Genomic DNA, 20,218 nt, shown 5'->3' on the forward strand with positions numbered 1-20,218 from the left:
TCTCGTCCCCTCCCCGCCACCACAAATTGGGGCCGTTTGGTACAAAACAGGAAGGTTTTTATTGCTGCTTTTCTTAAAAACACTTAAAAATGCCGAGGGAGCCCCGGGTGGGGAGTGGGGGGCAGGATCCCCCAAATCTCGCTGGTCACGGGTGTTGACCCCCACCCCAGGACCCCCGGAGGGGCCGGGGCTGCAGGACCCCCCCTCACCCTCCCCAAATCATCCTGGAGCAGCCACTCAATTCCACCCTTTATTTACATTTCTGTAGGAAAATTGGGGGTCCCTCCTTTCTGTAGGAAAATTGGGGGGGGTTGCCCCCTTTCCTGTCCCCTCGGGGGGACCCCACCCACCCTGGGGGATCCTGCGGAGGGGAAAGGGGGGGGGGACACACCAAGACCCCTCCCAACGTTGGTGAAATTGGGGGTGGGGGGGGCACCCAAGGTGGGAGCTGGAGGGACCCCGACCCCGGGGGATTGCTGGCACCGGTTTGGGGGGTCCCGGAGGGTCTCGGGGGGGGTCCCAACCCTCAGTCACTGTCCGAGCCCACGGCGCTGGAACCTTTCCTTTTCCTCTTGGCCGGTTTGGGTTTGGTGTCCTCTTCCTCCTGGCAGGGACAGGGACGGGGTCACCACGGCCGTGCCGGGATTTTGGGGGGCTCAGGGTGGGGGTCCCGGGGAGGTGGGGAGGGGTCTCACCGAGGCGCTGCTGGACCCCGACTCCTCCTCGTTGTTGGGGGGCTGAGCCGCGTTCTTGCGGCTGCGGGGGCTCGACAGGGCCGTGGCTTTCCGGCGGCTCTTGGGGGGTTTGCTGGAGGAATCCTCGTATTCCTCGGCCAGGGAAAACAGATCCGAGAACCTGGAGGGGAGCAGAGAGGGGGTCAGGAGGGGTTTTGGGGGTCCCCAGGAGGGTGGGGGATGATGTGTGTGGGGGGCTCACTTCATTTTGTGAGCCTCGTCACAGCTGGCCTGGACGTGCTGCAGCGCCTGCAGGATCGGGGTCTGGCTGAAAACTGGGGGGAGAAAAAAGAGGGAACGGGGTGGGAATGGGGTCAGGAAGAACATCCCGACCCCAAAGCCCGAGCCCACAGCCCGGTGCACCCACAGTTCTGCTTGGTGTTGGTCAGGTTCAGCCTCAGGTTGTCCAGGTGCTCCAGGATCTGCTCCAGGGTCAGCTGGGCCAGTTTGCTGCTGGAGCTGCGCAGGCTGCAGGGAAAAGGGACCCAAAAAACCGGGATGAGATCCCAAAAACGGGGGTGAGATCCCAAAAATAGGAGAGAGACCCTAAAACACAGGGATGAGACCTCAAAAAATGGGAGGACAGACAGCCCAGTTCCTTAGGGTGGGAATTCTGTGGAAACTCCTGGGAATCATGCCCAGAATTCCCAAACCTCTGGGAACAAAACCCCCAACTCCTCAGGGTGGGAAATCCCAGGAATCAGGCCCAGAATTCCCAAACCTCTGGGAACAAAAACCCCAACTCCTCAGGGTGGGAATTCCCGGGAATCAGGCCCAGAATTCCCAAACCTCTGTCTCTTCCTGGGCAGGCTGTTGTTCTTGATGAGCAGGGCCTTGATGTGTTCGCCCAGGAGGTCGTCGTGGCGCAGCCCCCAGTGCCGCAGGATGCTCGTGGTGAACTGGTCCTCGGGGTGGCACGGCCGGCTCAGCACCATCTTCACCATCTCCTCACTGGGCCTGGGCAAATCCGGGAATGGGCAAAGCTGGGAGACCCCCCCTGAACCCCTCGGTGCCCTCTGGAATCCGCCCCCAAAACTTGAAATTCCGGGCTGGTGTCCCAGCGCTCCTGTGGGGACAGCCCTGGTGGCCTCACAAAGCCTCGTGGTGGCCCCCAGACAGTGTCAGTGACCACTGGAATTCCTCAGTGCCCCCTGGAACCCCTCAGTGTCCCCCCAAATCCCCTCAGTGCCCTCCAAAATCCCCTCAGTGCCTCCCAATCCAGGGCTCCAGGCACTTCCAGGGGGTTCCAGCACATCCCAAACCCCGTGGGGACACGGGGACAGTCCCCAATCCCCCCCCCAGCACATCCCAAACCCCGTGGGGACACGGGGACAGTCCCCAATCCCCCCCCCCTACACTCACTTTTCCCTGCGGAGCTGCAGCAGGAGGCAGGACAAGGCCTCGGGATGCTCTGGAAGGGGGGAAGGAGAAGCTGAGCTGGGGAGGGACCCAAAAATGTCCCTCCCTGGGAATGTCCCATGGGAATGTGGCCAGGAATGTCCCCGGGCTCACCCTTGTACTTGAGGTGCTGCAGGATGGGGATGATGGTCTCCAGGGGGATGTTGTGTGCCAGGAACAGCTGCCACGTGCAGTACTGCTCAAAGGTCTCCCAGTCCAGGCTCTGAACTGGGATCGGGGACAGTGGGGACAGAAAAGGGACAATGGGGACAGCGGGGATGGAAAACAGGGACAATGGGGATAGTGGGGATGGGTAACAGGGATAATGGGGGAAAACAGGGACAATGGGGACAGTGGGGATGGAAAACAGGGATAAAGGGGGAAAACAGGGACAATGGGGACAGTGGGGACAGCAGGAATGGATAACAGGGACAATGGGGACAGCGGGGATGGGTAACAGGGATAATGGGGACAGTGGGGTTAACAGGGACATTGGGGATGGAAAACAGGGATAAAGGGGACAATGGGAATAACAAGGATAAGACAGGTAGCAAGAGGGACAATGGGGACAACGAGAGGAATAAGAACAAAGTTAACAGGGTCAGTGGGGACAATGGGGAGAACAGGGATCTGTCTCAGCCCCTTCCCCAGGGCTGGAGACCCCCAAACCTGCCCGGGGTCCCCTCACCCCTCTGGGAATGGGGATGGAGCCCTGTCCCAGGAAGGGAACAGGGTTAACGAGGCTCCCTAATTAATGGGATTATCCCACTGCTGCCAAAGCTGGATCAGGGAGAGGGGGATTTGCTCTGGGACCCCACAGAGAGGCTGCTGAGCCGGGGCAGATTTGGGGATTTTCCCCTTGCCCGGCTCATTCCCTGCCTGGAATCCCCCCCCGGTGAAGCCCTGGGAGCGCAGAGGGCACGGGGATAAATCCCAAAAATCCCCAAATCCGGCTCGGGGCAGTGATCCTTTAATGCCTGCAGGAAATTCGGCCCTCGGGACACCTCGGGGGGCTGCTCCAGGGATCTCCCTCTGAGGGGAAAAGGCCAAGCCAGGATGTGGGGCAGGATGTGGGGCAGGAATGTCACTCACTGAGGATGTTGAGCACGGAATCCTTGCGGAACATGACGAGGTTTCCCATCATCACGTGGCACACGAGCTCCTGGAGCTGGGGGGACACAGGGAATGGCTCGGGGGGGGCTCTGAGGAGCTTTCCCAGGCTGGATCCAGCGGGGAAAAAATGCCAGGAGAATCCCTGGGATGGGAGCTGGGCGGGGTTCCCACACACACAGAGCCCGCTCTGCCTCTCATCCTCCTCCTCCTCCTCCCTGCTCCTCATCCTTCTGGATCCCAGGGGATCCTCTGGATCCAGCCCCCCTGGAGATGCACAGGGAAGCACCTGGAGAACCCCAGGAAGCACCTGGAGAACCCCAGGAATGGGAGAAGGGAGAGACAGGAAAAGCTCCAGGGCCAGGAGCCACCAAACCCTTTGGATTTCGGGACCAGGAAACACCAAACCCTTTGGATTTCGGGACCAGCAAACACCAAACCCTTTGGATTTCGGGACCAGCAGTCACCAAACCCTTTGGATTTCGGGGCCAGGAAACACCAACCCTTTGGATTTTGGAACATCCCGGCTCCAACCCCCCCGTTCCCGGCCCATGGAGGAGCTGCTGGCTCAGCATTCCCGGCTCGGGAAGGGCAGGAGGGGCCGGGAATGCCGCAGGGTCAGGGGTTATCGGCACATCCCGGCTCCAGAGCCGGCTCCAGAGCCGGGCCCGGCATTCCAGAGCTGCCCCCGTGCCCCTCGCAGTTATTTTTGATCTTTTTTTTTTTTTTTTTTTTTTTTTTTTAAGGTTCTCATGGCAACTACGGAACGGGGGGGGAAAAAAAATTCCTGCCGGGAGCGTCAGAGCCAGGCCAGGCAGAACCAGCGGGATCTCCCCCCGCGGGCAAAGGGGCTCATTAGGGGTAATTAGCGCTGATTGCCCGGGAAATCATCGCTCTGCACGAGATCCCCGGGAAGCAGCGGCTTGGGATCAACCTTTGGACAGCGCAGGAGAATTTGGGGATCACCCCGGGCGGGATTTGGGAAGTGGGGAGGTTCATTTTGGGGTGAAATCTGCCGGGAATGGCGCAGAGGGGCTGGGAAAGGGAAGGAACCGGGAAGGAATGGATTTCCCATCCGGAATTCCCACCTGGAAGGAGTCGATGACAGCCACGATCATGTTGAGCAGCTCCCCGCTCCGCAGGGTCTCATCCGGGAACTGGGAATGCACAAAACCCCGCCAGGTTCAGGGAAACGAGGGACAGAATTCCCAAAAAAACCCCGATCCCAAAGGAAAAGCTCTGACAGCGGGGGGCAGCCGTCAGCCGGCCCAGAATCCCTGGAATTCCCTGCTTGATTTCCCTCTTTTCCTTCTGCTCCCTGCTCCAGGGCCTCACGGAAACAACACAAAAACCACGAAAAACACAAAAAGCGCAAAATCCATCCCAGCAGGAGCCAGGGAAGGGCCAAATCCCGGGATTTGGGGTCACTGTGGGAACAGCCTGGGATGGATCCCGGGATTTGGGGTCACTGTGGGAATAACCTGGGATGGATCCCGGGATTTGGGGTCACTGTGGGGAACAGCCTGGGATGGATCCCGGGATTTGGGGTCATTGTGGGAACAGCCTGGGATGGATCCCGGGATTTGGGGTCACTGTGGGAACAGCCTGGGATGGATCCCGGGATTTGGGGTCACTGTGGGAATAATCTGGGATGGATCCTGGGATTTGGGGTCACTGTGGGAACAGCCTGGGATGGATCCCGGGATTTGGGGTCACTGTGGGAACAGCCTGGGATGGATCCTGGGATTTGGGGTCACTGTGGGAACAGCCTGGGATGGATCCCGGGATTTGGGGTCACTGTGGGAACAGCCTGGGATGGATCCTGGGATTTGGGGTCACTGTGGGAACAGCCTGGGATGGATCCCGGGATTTGGGGTCACTGTGGGAATAACCTGGGATGGATCCCGGGATTTGGGGTCACTGTGGGAACAGCCTGGGATGGATCCTGGGGCACACCTGGGACAGGCTCAGGGACACACCTGTCACTCGGGGGCACACCTGTGCAGGTGAGCTCTCACCTCGGTGTAGATGGAGGGCGTGAGGAAGCAGAGCAGGCGCACGTCGTCCTCCTGGCACGCCTTCATGTCCATCATGAGGCAGGTGTGCAGCTCCCCCAGCTGCGTGGCCTGGGCGAACGACTCGTACAGCCCCATCCTGCCCAGGGCGGCCTTGCTGGGGGGGACAGAACACCTGGCACACCTGGCACACACACCTGGCACACACACCTGGCTCACGAATGACTCGTACAGCCCCATCCTGCCCAGCGCCGCCTTGCTGGGGACACAGCACACCTGGTACCTGGCACACCTGAGCCATGACACCATCGGGGACAGGGACAGGCAGGGCAGGTGCTCAGGTGAGAGGGTGGAGCCCAGGTAAGGGCAGGGCCCGGGGTCTCACCTGGCCCTCAGGTAGTAGAGCAGGTGATATCCGATCTTGGGCTGCTTCTGGTAGAGCTCGGACAGCAGATCCAGCAGCAGAGAGAAGCCACTGTTGTCCTCCTGCATCTGGCACAGGTTCCTTGGGAAGAGCGGGAATGTCATTGGGAATGTCACTGGGATAATGGGGAATGGCACTGGGAATGGCACTGGGATAATGGGGAATGTCACTGGGAATGGCACTGGGATAATGGGGAATGTCATTGGGAATGGCACCGGGATAATGGGGAATGTCATTGGGAATGTCACTGGGATAATGGTGGGAATGTCATGGGATGGGCCCCCCTGTCCCAGCTCCCGAGGCGCCTCCCAGACCCCCCAAAAATCCCTGAATTCCCACTAAAAACGCATCAGAGGGAAGCAGGAAACTCCCCGGGAGGTGCAGGATGGAGCCCGGAATTCCCGAGGGTTTTGGGAAGGGACCCACCGGAATATCAGGTACAGGGGCTTCCCCACGGACTCCTCCAGGGACCTGCGGGACAGACGGACACCCTGAGCTCCGGGATTTGCTGGGAATGGCTCGGGACCATCCCTGGATCCCTCTGGATGCCCGGAGCTCCAGGATTTCCTGCAGCAGCTCCAAGGAAACCCTGCAGAAGGAGCTGGGCCGGGTGAGCCCAGCAGAGGAACTTCCCAGCAAAGGCAGGAATATTCCCGGGAAAAGCCCCAGTCCCGGAGATTCCCAGCCCTTACTCCTCGGTGATCTCCTCCGGCAGCACCTCCCCGCGGAAATGAGCCTTGAACAGCTCCTGCAGGCACGAGGCGAGCACCGAGAGCTGCTCCGAGTCGAAATCCTCCTGGGAAAGGGGGAAAGGGACAGGGGGACAGAGGGACAGGGGGACAGGGGGAGCAGAGCTCAGAGCACGCCCGGCACGGGGATGGACACCGGGATGGATCCCTGTGGAGTCTCCAGCACCAGGGGCCCCAAATCACTGCCAGGGATCCCAAATCGCTGCCAGGGATCCCAGGATCTTGGACACAACCCCAGATCTCTGCCAGTGATCCCAAATCGGTCCTAGCGATCCCAGATCACTCCCAGCAATCCCAAATCGTTCCCAGCAATCCCAGATCACTCCCAGCAATCCCAGACTGTTCCCAGCAATCCCAGACTGTTCCCAGCAATCCCAGACTGTTCCCAGCAATCCCAGACCGTTCCCAGCAATCCCAGACCGTTCCCAGCAATCCCAGACCGTTCCCAGCAATCCCAGATCATTCCCAGCAGCTGTTGGGACATTTAAGCACCGGGAGCAGGCACAGATCCATGGATGGAGCTGCCCAGGCTCCCAAGTGGATCCCGAAAGGATCTGGGTGTCCCCTTCCAGGGGGAGAGGTGATCCCTGGATCTTGCCCAGGATGGATCCCAAATCCCAAATCCCTCTCAGGACAGATCCCAAGGACAGATCCCAGATCCCAAATCCCATCCTGGCTCCGTTACCTCCAGGACCTGATCCACGATTTCCTGCATGACCTCGCACTGCGCCTCGGTGTCACTGCAGCACAACAGGGACGGGAAATAAATCCCAGTTACTGGGAGCACTGGGAGAGCAGGGAGTGGGAACTGGGGCAGCTCGGGATGGGGCTGGGGGGAGGCCCAGCTGGAGAATCCGTGTGGATCCCGGGGTGGGATGAATTCCATGGTTAAAAATCAGGATTTTAAGGGCACTCAAAAGCCAGAAATTCCATGGGATCGCTGGGCAGGAGCTCTGCTCAACCTCCCCTGGATGCTGGGAAGCTCCCAAACCCTTTTCCTGCAGGAATTCCCTCTCCATGGGGACAAACCACGGGGCTGGAGAGCCCTGGAGAGATCCATGGAATGGGGATTGGGAATGGGGGTGGCCCCACCTGCCCTTCTGCAGCTGCAGCACTTTGTCCTTCAGGGACTCGTCCAGCTGCTCCAGGAAGGGGGTGATGTCCACGGGCTCCTCCACGATGGATTCCTTGATGGGATGGAACCTGAACTCCCTCTTCTTCCCTGGAAGCAGCGGAATGAGGGATTGATCCCCTCCCCAGCAATCCCTGCTGGATCCTCCTCCCCTGGAGCCCTGTCCAGGGCTCTGGGATAAAGGTGGGAAGGGACCCAAACTCTGGGAATGTCTGGGATTGTGATCCCTGCTCTCCCCCCTTCCCAAACCTCCAACATTCCCAAGGAGGCAGAGTTTGGGATTGGGATTCTGGGGCTCCTCTGCCCCATCCCAGGCCTGGGGCCACTTCCCACTGCTGGGAAAAGCCCCAAAACAGGGTGGGAATCCCACAAGGATGTGACCAGTGAGGCTGGGAACGGCTCCAGAGGGGGAGCAGAAGGGATTGGGGTGGAACAATCGGGATGTGAGGCTGGAAAAGGCCCTGAGGAGCTCCTGGGAAGGGAATGAACCCTCTGGGCACAGCTCCAGAACCCCTGGATTTGGGATTTCCTGCGGGAGGAAACCTGGGATTGGCCCCTGGGCAAGGAGCTCTGAGGGAACGGTGCTGACAGCTGGGAATTCTCCAGTTCCACGGGAATTCTGGAATTCTGTGTCCCTCCCTGGGGGATCCTGGGAGCTCCCTCACCTTTGCTGTTCAGCTCCTCCTCATCATCGCTGAAGGCGGCCTCGGCGTTGTCATAGCAACCATCATCCTTCTCCAGGTGATTCTCCATCTCCATGGGAACAGGCTCCTCGATTTTCACTGGAGCAGGGAGCCAGGTGAGACCCCTGTCAGGGCCTCTCCCCCAAAAAACAGCCCCAGGAGAGGGGCTGCAGGTGCTCGGGGATCCCACGGAGCCACCAGCATTCCCTAAATCCCAGCGTTCCCAACCCCGCTGTCCCTGGAGCCTCACCCATCCCATCCAGCCACTGCTGCTGGAGGAATTCCATGGAAAACTCCCTCAGGGGATCCCCCCATTCCCTACCTTCGATGGGGGGAGAGGGGGAGCTGCAGAATTCCGGGAATTTCTCCCTGAGCATGGCCCGGAGCTCCTTGTCCAGCTTGGGGTTGTCAAAGAGCGGGGCCAGGTGCCTGTGTGGGATGGGACAGGGATCAGGGATGGGGCCTCATCCCCCTGGGAATGCTGGGGGGACAGATTTGTCCCTTGGGATCCCCTCCCCTGCACCACCAGGAGTGGGAGAAGGGGCTGGAATTCCTGGGAGGGGACTTGGGAGCATCCCAGGGAAATCCCAAATCCCCTGGAGCATCCCAGAAAAATCCCAAATCTCTGGAGCATCCCAGGGAAATTCCAAATCTCTGGAGCATCCCAGAAAAATCCCAAATCTCTGGAGCATCCCAGGGAAATCCCAAATCCCACCCCTCATCCCTTTTCCCTCACGGGGCAGCTCCAGGATCAGCCCCCCCAGTGCCACCAGGGCACATCCTTGGCTGCTCCTGGATATTTCATGGATTTCGTGCTCCTGGATGTTTCATGGATAACACCAGGGCCCTGGAGAGAGCCCAGGGCAGCTCTGGGAGCTGTGTCCATGCTGGAAATCCAGGAGATCCTGGGGACAGCCGGGGCTCTTACGCCAGGACTCGTTTCTCCACGATGTGGGTGAGGGAGTTGAACACGCCCTGCCGGACGTGGGCTTCCAGAGGGGGGTAAAAATTGGGAATGATCTGGAAGAGATCAGGAGGTGCAGAGAGCTGGGTGAGGGAAGGAAATTCCTGGCTCCAGGGTTGAGGGAGAAAAGCCCCCCCCGACTGCTGGGCTCTGTCCAAGGGCTGGGATTCCTCCCTGGAGCATCCCGGGAACCTTCCCCCAGTTCCACGGCCAGTTTGGACTGGGAGGGAGGGAGGGAGGGATGCAGCTCCAGGTCCTTCCCAGAAACACCCCCAGCCCTCCCTGGGACCCAGTTCCTGGAATTCCTGCTCTGGGACGGGGTGGGAGCCTCTGGATCATTCCCTGACACTCCAAACCACCCCCCTTGGGATGGGGCTGGAATTCCATGAGGAGCTCCAGGGAACAATCCAGAAGCTTTTTTTTCCTCCACTGTCCTGGCAGGGTTTGTTGGCAGCACTTCCCTCCCACCAGTAATGGATCCCACATGGATCCAAAGCTCCAGGAACACTCCGGATTTTTCCCACCAAAACAACAACAACAAGAAAAAAAAAAACCAGGGATAATTTGGCAGCAAGAGGAGAAAATCCCTCCTCAGTTTGGGATGAGGATGGGAACCCAGAGGGATGCACTGGTGCAGGGCGGGGGATAAATCCCAAGGAAGAGCTTTTTGGGTGGGATTGGGGGAGGCCAGAGCTGCTCTCCCAGCTTTTCCCCATCCCCAGGAATTCCCTGGAGGAGGAGGAGGAGGAAGAGCACTCACCCTGCACATGAAATCCAGCAGCGTGGCCGTGATGGCCGGGTGGGGCTTCATGGAGTGGTGCATGACCAGGATGGCAGGCTCTGGGGAAGGGAACGGGGTGAGAGCCCAGAAACCCCAAATCCCTGCTCCTGGGGGGCTGCATCCAGGGGGATCCGTGGGGTGGGATCCAGGGGATGAGGGGCAGCCAGGTCCAGGGCTGCCTGTGGGTCACCACGAGCCCAAATCCCACCCCAGGAACAGCCCGAGATCCCATCCCAAGGCAGATCCCATGGATCCCACCCCAGGAACACCCTGGGATCTCACCCCAGCATCCCATCCCAGGGCAGATTCCCATGGATCCCACCCCAGGATCCCTCCCCAAAGCAGATCCCATGGATCCCACCCCAGGATCCCACCCCAGGATCCCACCCCAGGATCCCATCCCAGGATCCCATCCCAAGGCAGATCCCGTGGATCCCACCCCAGGATCCCATCCCAAGGCAAATCCCCATGGATCCCACCCCAGGATCCCACCCCAGGGCAGATTCCCTGGATCCCATCCCAGGATCCCCCCCCAGGGCAGATTCCCTGGATCCCACCCCAGGATCCCACCCCAGGATCCCATCCCAGGATCCCATCCCAGGATCCCACCCCAGGGCAGATCCCATGGATCCCACCCCAGGATCCCATCCCAGGGCAGATCCCCAGGATCCCAGCCCAGGATCCCATCCCAGGATCCCAGCCCAGGATCCCAGCCCAGGATCCCAGCCCAGGATCCCAGCCCAGGATCCCAGCCCACACACCGATGTTCATGATGCTGTCCTTCTCGGGGTTGAAGAAGAGCCAATCATAGAACAGCGCCAGCTTGGCGTTGGAAGCAGCAACGTTGGACTGCAGGAGACCAAAAAAAAAAAAAAACCCAAATTATTCCAAAAAAACCCAAATTATTCCATGAGAACGACGCTGAGATCCCTCCAGAACCCTCTGAGATCCCTCCATGATCAAACACAACGCTGGGAAACCTCCAAGAGCCACCCAAAATCCCTCTGAGAGCCCTCCAAGACCCCTCCTCACATCCCCAACGAGCTGCTCTTCCCTCTGTCGGGAATGAGCTGCTCCCAGCCCATCCCATGCCCCGTTTTTTGGGATGTTTCCACTCCCAGCCCATCCTGTGCCCCGTGTTTGGAATGTTCCTGCTGCTGCTTTTGGGATATTCCCACTCCCACCCCATCCCATGCCCCATTTTTGAGATGTTCCCGCTCCTGCTTTTGGGATGTTCCTGTTCCCAGCCCATCCTGTGCCCTGCTCCCATGATCCCCCCAGCCCCATTTCGGGCTCCCAGCTCGTTTTTGAGGATCCCCCAGCCCCATTTCGGGCTCCCCCAGCCCCACTGACCGTGCAGGTGGTGAGCAGCCAGCCGATGATGGCCCAGCGGGGCAGGATGTCCGAGCTCAGCACCTCGTTGGACGGGTGCACGACCCCGCAGATGTAACGGATGAGGTCACAGCGCAGGGACTGGCTGTCAGGGGTGGACAGGTACTGCCTCTGGAACCAGTCCTGGTAACGCTTCTGCTGCCCAAAACGCACCTGGGGACAGGGACAGGGTGGGAATGGGGACAGGATGGGAATGGGGACAGGGTGGGAATGGGGACAGGATGGGAATGGAGACGGGGACAGGATGGGAATGGGGACAGGGACAGGATGGGAATGGGGACAGGACGGGAATGGGGACAGGGACAGGACGGGAATGGGGACAGGGACAGGACGGGAATGGGGACAGGGACAGGACGGGAATGGGGACAGGGACAGGACGGGAATGGGGACAGGACGGGAATGGGGACAGGGTGGGAATGGGGACAGGGACAGGACGAGAATCCAGGAGGGAATCCAGGAGGAAGGGTTGGGCACAAGCCCCACACAAAACCCTGGACCAGATGAGCTGGAGAGAATCAGGGATGGAATCTGGGAGGGAATCCAGGGGGAATCTGGGAGGGAATCAACCAGAAACTTGGGAGGGAATCCAGGGGGAATTTGGGAAGGAACCCGGGGGGAAACTGGAAGGAATCCATTGGGAATTTGGGAATCTGGGAGGGAACCCAGGGGGAATTTGGGAGGGAATCCATTGGGAATCTGGGAGGGAATCCATTGGGAATTACCCTTGAGGTCATGAAGAGCAGCTTGGTCTCCATGTCGGGGGTGAGGCGGCACGCCAGGAATTTTCGGGAGGTCCTGGACTGCAGGAGCTGCAGCACACCTGGGCAGGGCCAGGGAATGGGATTTTGGTTGGGAAAACGTCCAGAGGAAGTTTTTAGGGATTGCTAACAGGGAGTTTCCCCGAGCAGCACCCAAAGGTGTTTAAAGGGGATTTAACTGGGCTCCAAAGGGGTGGCAACACCTCAAAGCCCCATTTCCCTGGAATTCCTGCCTCCAGGACCTGCTGGGAAGCATCCAGAGAAGGGAACAATTTATAGGAATATTACTAATATAAATAAATAAAACTCCTGAATCCATCACTCCTCCCATGGAACGAGGCTGCTGGGAGGAATTAAACCCCATGGAAGTGCCCCTTGCTGCAGCTCCTGGAATTCCTGCTTTTCCAGGAGCTTCTCCAGGCTCTGCCCAGTCACTTCAGAGCTGGGGCTCGCCTTCTAAATCACTCAGTCAAGGGAAGTAACTCTGATTATCCCGGAATTCCACACTGCTTTGGGCTGGAACCACCCAGAGATTATGGACAGGGACAATTCCCACTGGAACAGGTTGTTCCAAGCCAGCTTGGAACGAATCCAGGCGGGGAAAAAATTACAGAATTGTGGAGCCCAGAACAAGCAGCTCCATTTAAGGACCCCACGAGCTTTTCCTGGGACGGGTCAAGCCCGGATTCCTCCGAGGCTTCTGCAGCACTGGGAAATCCCTGGGAAAAAAAAAAAAAAAAAAAAAATCCCAGGAAAGAGGTGCTGGGTGAACAGAGGGGATATCCAGGCCTGGTACCTGTGAACTGGGAGCTGAGCACCTGAGGGTTGTGCAGGATGTCCTTCCAGAGCTGCTCGAACTCGGGGATGCGCGCCACGTTCTGCAGCAGCCGCACCAGGTCCCGGCCGATCATGAAACAATCCATGAACTGGGAAAAGGGAGAAAAATTCCTTGGTTTTTCCAGCAGGGGGATGGGAGCAACACTCGGGCCTGCCTCCCCACCCCCCCACCCCCCCTCCCCGACTCCTGGCATCCCGGTTGGGATGGGGGGTGACGGGCAGGGAAGGTCGGGATTTATTTTGGGATGTCTCTGCCTATTTCTGCCTCCCAAAGCAAACAGGCAGCCCCATAAATCTGCCACTTTCCCCCCACCAAAGGATTGCAGCTGGGCCCCACAGCCGGGTCCTGGCAGGGGCTGGGAACTGGGGGAGGATTGGGAATGGGAGGATTTGGGATAGACCCCAGCTCTGGGGAGGTTCTCCTGCTCCATCCGGAGCTGCTGCTGCTGTGCCCCCATCCCAAACTGCCCTGCCCAGGGAGAGATCCCCAGGGGAACAGGATCCCATCCCAATTCCTAATCCAAATCCACTCCCCTGCTCCCGGAGCAGGGAGATGCAGAATTCCATTCCCATTATCCCAATCCCAGTTTCCTCACCCTTTCCCTCAGCAGGGAGATGCAGAATTCCATCCCCATTATCCCATGATCCCAATCCCAGTTTCCTCACCCTTTCCCTCAGCAGGGAGATGCAGAATTCCATCCCCATTATCCCATGATCCCAATCCCAGTTTCCTCACCCTTTCCCTCAGCAGGGAGATGCAGAATTCCATCCCCATTATCCCAATCCCAGTTTCCTCACCCTTTCCCTCAGCAGGGAGATGCAGAATTCCATCCCCATTATCCCATGATCCCAATCCCAGTTTCCTCACCCTTTCCCTCAGCAGGGAGATGCAGAATTCCATCCCCATTATCCCAATCCCAGTTTCCTCACCCTTTCCCTCAGCAGGGAGATGCAGAATTCCACCTCCTTCTGGCGCAGCGCCTGCAGGGCGGCCGTGCCGTGGTGATCCACGATGAGCCGCAGGTAGGTGTACACGGCCATGGCCACCAGCAGGCTGCTCTTGAGCACCCACTCCCTGAAAAACCCCAAATCAGCCCCAAATCAGCATCAGCAACCACTCCCTGAAACCCCAAATCAGCCCCAAATCCACCCTAAATCAGCATCAGCACCCACTCCCTGAAACCCCAAATCAGCCCCTAATCGGCATCAGCACCCACTCCCTGAAAAAAACAAAATCCACCCCAAATCAGCATCAGCAACCACTCCCTGAATCCCCAAATCAGCCCCAAATCCACCCTAAATCAGCATCAGCACCCACTCCCTGAAAAACCCAAAATCCACCCAAAATCAGCCCCAAATCGGCATCAGCACCCACTCCCTGAAAAAAAACAATTCCACCCCAAATCAGCATCAGCAACCATTCCCTGGAAAACCCCAAATCTGGGAATTCTTTGCATTTTAGGGAATTCTCTGCTATTCCAGCTCGGAGCAGAGCTATTCCCAATCCTGCAGATTTTAGGGAATTCTCTGCTATTCCCAATCCTGCAGATTTTAAGGAATTCTCTGCTATTCCCAATCCTGCACTCAGGAATTCCGAGGATTTTAGGGATTTTTCTGCTATTCCAGCTCAGAGCAGAGCTATTCCCAATCCTGCGGATTTTAGGGAATTCTGTGGATCCTCTGCAGATCCAGGACAATGCTGAGCCCGGGATGACATTCCCAGCTGGCCAGAGCTGCCCAAACACAGGAAACTTTTCGGGCAATCAACTCCAGGCCGCTGCTCCCGAAGGAAAACCTCCCCCCATGCCTCGGGAAGCTCGGGAAGGAAACATTCCCGGGATGCTGGTCCCGAGCCACGCTGGCTCCTCAGCCCTGCAGGGCCATTTTGGGATTGGGGAGGGGATCTGGGGATGTTCTTCCCTATAAAACTTGCAGCAAAGAGCTGGGAATCGCTGGTTTGGGAATGTGGGAAGGGCAGGAATGTCCCCCTGGGCCGTACCTCTGCTCCGTCAGGATCTCCAGAACGTTCTCTGCCAGCCAGATGTTCTTGGCTGTCACATCCCCACCTGGAAAAGGCACAGGGAGAAGCAGCTGGATGGAGCTGTGGGGTTTGGGCACTCCCAGGGAGGATCCCCATGGAATTTGCTCCGAGTCTGAGCCCCCCAGCACCATCCCCAGGGAGAACTGGGAGAACTGGGAGGGATCCTCATGGAATTTGCTCCGAGTCTGAGCCCCCCAGCACCATCCCCAGGGAGAACTGGGAGGGATCCAGGGATCGTGGTGGGAAAACAACCCCGGAGAGAGCAGCCATCCCTCTGGAAAACCCCGGGGGAGCTGGGAAGGGATGGGAATCAGCAGCTGGAATGGGAAACCCTGGCAGGGAAACAACGTTTGGGAAATGTCCAAAGTCAGGAATGAGGGCCAGGTGTCCCCTTGGAGCCTCTGCAGGAGAAATTCCTGCTCCGTGGATGGACGTCAGCCCCGGGAACACGGAAGAGGCTCCGGAAAGGCGTGAGCAGGGCTCGGCCCGAGGGCATTCCCGAGGGATCCGAGGATCCCTGCGTGTCCTGGGGCTCCCAGCCCGGCTCTGCCATCCCCCATGAGCCCGGGGAAAAGCCGGGAGCAGCAGCAGCAGGAGGAGGAGGAGGAGGAACCAAAGCACTTCCTGCTCCTCCTGGATCAGGCTGAGCCACAGGGAACGGCGGGAGCTTCATCCCAGAGAGATTCCCTGCCTGGGAATGTCCAGAGCCTGCAGGATCCTGCCTGGATCCAGCCCTGTGGGATCCCAGCAGGGGACAGAGCATTCCCAGCTCAGACTGGAGCATTCCCAGCTCAGATCTGGGGGATTCCCAGCTCAGATCCGGGGGATTCCCAGCTCAGATCCAGAGCATTCCCAGCTCAGATCCAGAGCATTCCCAGCTCAGATCCAGAGCACTCCCAGCTCAGATCCAGAGCACTCCCAGCTCAGATCCAGAGCACTCCCAGCTCAGATCCAGAGCACTCCCAGCTCACATCCAGAGCATTCCCAGCTCACCTGCAATCTGCTTCATGAAGGTCATGCAGACTCCATCAGCTCCCAGCACTCCACTCTTCACCAGCTCCCGGAGCAGCCACACCAGCTGGACAGGGAGAATTCGGGATCAGACCCCTCCACCTTCCCATTCCCATTCCCCATTCCTATTTCCCATTCCCATTCCTCTCTCAGTGGCCCTGAGCCCTCCCTGCTCCCTTCTGCTCATCCCCTGCCAGGTGGGACAGGGGATTCCAGGTGGGACAGGGGATTCCAGGTGGGACAGGGGATTCCAGGTGGGAATTGCTCTGACCTGGGTCCTGCAGGTGTCCTGCAGCTTCAGGTACTTCTCCATGAGGATGTGGTTGATCTTGTTGAGCACGATGTTCATCCCATCCCGGCTCACCAGAGCCAGGTCCCGGTAGCACTGAGGGGGGGGAAAAAAAAAAAATGGGAAAAGCAGCTTGGGAAACACATCCTGAGCAGGGAATCCAGGAAAAAAAAAAAAAAACATCCCAGGAGGAAAAATCCTCTGTGTGTGTGTGTGTGGGGTCGTTCCTGACTGATCCTGGGGAGAGGGGCTGGATCAGGGATGCTCTGTGGGATTTTCCCTGGTGGAAGGACTCTGGAATCCCATTCCCCTGGCAGCTTTTCCCCTCAAATCCACAGGGAAACACTGGAAAACTGGGAATGCAGCCTCCCCCCAGAGCGTGTCCCATGCCATGAAAACAGGGACAAGGAAAATCCCCTGGGGTTGGGAGGGAGAACCTGAATTCCTCATTTTTTGCCAGGCTGACACAATCCAGGGGCTCCTCCCGGCCCTGGGTGTTTAATTAACGCTGTGGTGATTAATGGAGGCTTTAAATGAGGGGCCAGGGAGAGCAAAGAGGGATGGCAGGGAAAGCTGGGATCATCCCATCCCGAGTAATTACAGGAGGAGGAGGAGGAAGGCAGCTGGAGCCAGCTGTGCCCAGCTGGGGACACCCAGGGGGTCCCTGGGGCGGATTTTGGGGTCTCTTCGGGGCAGGTTTTGGGAATTTTGTTTTTCCTGGCCCCAGGAATCCGGCGAGGTCTCTCTCGGGGGTGAGGGGGATGTGGGAGCTCCTCGGGCAGGGAAGGGTTAACCCCATCCCAAATCCCAGCCCGGCTCCCTGGCTCCAGCAGGGCCTGGCTGATCCAATTATCCCAATTATTCCAATTAAACCCTTGGAAAAGCGCCACAGCAGGTCCCCAGGCTGCCACTGCCCCCAGAACGCTGCTCCCTTTTCCAGGGGAAAAATTCCAGAGGAAAATTCCAGAGGAATCCATGGAAAGGAACATCCCCCCGAGGGATGGGATTCTCCCAACTTTTGCTTCCAGGAACCTCCTGGACATTCCCAGGGGGATGGGGAAGGGTCACCCTTTGGAAAAGCATCTCTGGAAAAGCAGGAAAAGCCTGGGAGCAGATCCTGGTGGGATTGAGCCTCTCCAGGGCTCCGTGGGGAGGATTTGGGAATGCTCAGGTTGACCAAGCAAAGCCTTTGATCCAAAGGAAAATCCGGGAAAAATGGAATTTCCAGCAGGAGCAGCCAGGCCTGGAGATTCCCAGGAAAAGTGAGCTGTGATTCCATGAGGTGATTCCTGGGGCCTGGAGCTGCTCCCAAATCCAAGATTCTGACCCCCAGATCTGGGAATTAATGGAGCTGGAGTGCTGGGAAAAAAAATTTCCCTGGGATTCGAGCACGTCCCTTCTCCAGCTGACAAATTCCAGGAGCATCCACTCGTGGAATTCCATGAGGCAAAAAAAAAAACCCAAAAAAACCATTCCAGATATCCCAAGGCATGGAAGAAACTGGGAAAAACCCTGGCAGATCCTTAGAAAAAAACCAGGATTTGCCTCTAATGGGCAAACCCAAGGAATTCCTGGGGTGGGAGGGATCTCTCCCCTGCACCACAGGGATCCTGGAATGGCACCCAGGGAAATTCCCGAATTCCTTCCCTTTTTTTTTCCAGGATTCCCCCACCTTCTGTGCCTGGGCTGGGTCTGTCAGCACCAGGGTGAAGAGCCCCAGGCAGATCTCCTCGTGCTGGGGGGTCCCTTTGCAGATCTGGGAAGGGGAAAAATCCAGGTGAATTCCAGCTGGGATGGAAGGAAAACCCAATTCCCAGCTCCCAAACCCAATTCCCAGCTCCCAAATCCAGTTCCCAAATCCCAAACCCAATTCCCAGCTTCCAAATCCCAGCTCCCACTTCTCAATTCCCAGTTCCTAGCTCCCAAATCCCAGTTCTCAATTCCCAATTCCCAGCTTCCAAATCCAGTTCCCAAATCCCAATTCCCAGCTCTCAAATCCCAGTTCTCAATTCCCAGCTCCCAAATCCAGTTCCCAAATCCCAAATCCCAGCTCCCAAATCCCAGTTCTCAATTCCCAATTCCCAGTTCCCAGCTCCCAAATCCCAGTTCTCAATTCCCAGCTCCCAAATCCAGTTCCCAAATCCCAAATCCCAGCTCCCAGCTCCCAAATCCCAGTTCTCAATTCTCAATTCCCAGCTCCCAAATCCCAGTTCTCAATTCCCAGCTCCCAATTCCCATCCCTCCAGAGCCCTATCAGGACCCACATCCCGAGATTTTGGGAATTCCAGGAGGGAATTCCCAGCTCCCACTCCCCCAAAGCCCCCAGCAGGACCCAGATCCCGGGATTTTGGGAATTCCAGGATATTTATTTTCCATTCCCAGCACTCACGTGGGCGTTGAGGGCATCGTTGGCCTCGCGTTCCGAGAGCCCGTTGGTCAGGGAGGTCACGATCCCCACACAGCGCTCCAGCCTCTGGGAAACAGGGGAAAAAAACGGGAATTAACCGCGGGGAAAACGGGAATAAAGTGGGGAAAAAACTTGGGGGGAAAACGGGAATAAGCTGGGGAAAAACGGAAGAAAAATAGGGGGGAAAACGGGAATAAACTGGGAAAAAAAAAGAGGAATAAAATGGGGGGAAAACGGGAATAATCTGGGGAAAAAAACGGGAATAAACTGGGAAAAAAATCGGGAATAAAGTGGAGAAAAAACCGGGAATAAACTAGGGGGAAGAAACGGGGGAAAAACGGGAACAAACTGGGGAAAAAAAGAGGAATAAAATGGGGGGAAAAAAAAGAGGAATAAACTGGAAAACAAATATTTAAAAAAAATAGGAGCAGGAGCATTTCCCAATCCCAGGAAAGCTCTTCCACAGCTGGAGCACATCCCGGGTGCCCCGGGGACATCCCGAACCCGCAGGGACGGAAAAGCCCCGCGGGGCTTTGGGGGATTTGGGGGCTTTGGGGAACAGGAGCCATTCCAGAGGTCGGGAATTCCGCCCCCATCCCGGGTACCGAGCCCCCCCCCCCCCCCCTCACCTCCTCCAGCTCGTCCTTGGAGTCCAGCAGCGAGCTGAGCAGGAGCTTCCCGGCCGCCGCCGCTCCCGCCTTGCCCTTGGGCAGCTCCATGGCCCGGGAGGGGGGAGCCCCCCCCTTGCCGGGGCCCGGGCGCCCCCTCCCAGCTCTGCCCGGCGGGATCGGGAGCGATTTTTGGGAATTCCGCGCTTCCCCCCCTTCCTTCCTCCCTCCCTCCCCAACTTCGGCGGCCGCGTGGGGCTCCCCGCGGGTTTTTGGGGGGGTTCGGTAATGGGGGAGGCGGGGAGTCCTCGCTGGAGGGTCCCCGGTTGGGGGAACGGGGGGAAAGCGGCCCCCGGTTCCGGAGCGGGGAGGAGGGGCCGGTGCGGGCGGGGTGTCCCGGTTAAGGGGGCGGGACTCGGGGCCGCTGCGGGAGCTCCCGGGCCGGGCCGGTCCCGCTGGGTCCGGGCCGGGGGGAAGCGGCGGCGGCGGCGGCCGGAAGTTACCGGAGAGCGACGGAGGCGCTCGGCCGGAAGCGGAAGCGTCGCGCGGGAGGAAGGTCCCGCCCCTCTCCCCCCATTGACCAATAGAAGCGGCGGGACGGCCTTGAGTGACAGCTTGAGAGGCGGGGCACAGGGGGGCGGGGCACAGTGGGGCGGCTCGCCCAATGAGGAGCAGAGGGCGGGGCCTGTGCGGGAGGAGGCTCCGCCCACTCGGGCGTTCGGGGGAACCCCCGGGAACCCCCGGGACCCCTCGGGAATCCCCAGGAGCTCCCCGGGAACCCCGAAGTCCCCGACCCCTCCCCAATTCCGCAGCCCCACCCTGCCCTCCCCCCACACGGCGACCCCCGAGCGCCTCCGCAGCAGCTTTATTACTTTATTAATTACT

General features: G+C 58.6%; 1 protein-coding gene across 2 annotated transcripts; it reads right to left on the bottom strand.

Moving 5' to 3' along the window:
- Nucleotides 1–35: 35 nt before the first annotated feature.
- INTS3 (integrator complex subunit 3) lies at nt 36–19,833 on the bottom strand. 2 transcript variants are annotated; one of them, XM_088154701.1, is made up of 30 exons: nt 19,355–19,829; nt 18,708–18,791; nt 17,991–18,074; nt 16,301–16,414; nt 16,012–16,096; nt 14,977–15,043; nt 13,908–14,052; nt 12,937–13,066; nt 12,105–12,202; nt 11,344–11,535; nt 10,752–10,839; nt 9,970–10,049; nt 9,174–9,265; nt 8,568–8,674; nt 8,228–8,344; nt 7,523–7,652; nt 7,116–7,170; nt 6,374–6,477; nt 6,108–6,152; nt 5,643–5,762; nt 5,261–5,414; nt 4,331–4,399; nt 3,225–3,300; nt 2,247–2,360; nt 2,097–2,145; nt 1,524–1,691; nt 1,102–1,202; nt 937–1,009; nt 696–855; nt 36–604 (listed from the first exon to the last, which is right to left on the bottom strand). In XM_088154701.1, exons 1-30 carry the CDS (start codon nt 19,442–19,444, stop codon nt 527–529), a joined length of 3,069 nt encoding a protein of 1,022 aa, XP_088010827.1. In that variant the 5' UTR covers nt 19,445–19,829; the 3' UTR covers nt 36–526. The 2 variants fall into 2 exon arrangements, with proteins under 2 accessions (XP_088010827.1, XP_088010828.1); XM_088154702.1 differs by lacking the exons at nt 36–604; nt 696–855; nt 937–1,009; nt 1,102–1,202 and adding an exon at nt 1,209–1,387 and having other exon boundaries at nt 1,456–1,691; nt 19,355–19,833.
- Between the last annotated feature and the right edge of the window lie 385 nt (nt 19,834–20,218).

This window comes from Sturnus vulgaris, chromosome 31, assembly GCF_052056855.1.
Source record: "Sturnus vulgaris isolate bStuVul1 chromosome 31, bStuVul1.hap1, whole genome shotgun sequence".
NCBI classification, from domain to species: Eukaryota; Metazoa; Chordata; class Aves; order Passeriformes; family Sturnidae; genus Sturnus; species Sturnus vulgaris.

Coding starts and splice junctions, on each gene's coding strand:
- INTS3 (XM_088154701.1), bottom strand. CDS start 19,444: ATGGAGCTGCCCAAGGGCAAGGCGGGAGCGGCGGCGGCCGGGAAGCTC. Junction 14,053..14,976: donor GAGATCCTGACGGAGCAGAG/GTACGGCCCAGG, acceptor GGGGTTTTTCAG/GGAGTGGGTGCTCAAGAGCA. Junction 2,361..3,224: donor TTCCGTGCTCAACATCCTCA/GTGAGTGACATT, acceptor CCCCGATCCCAG/TTCAGAGCCTGGACTGGGAG.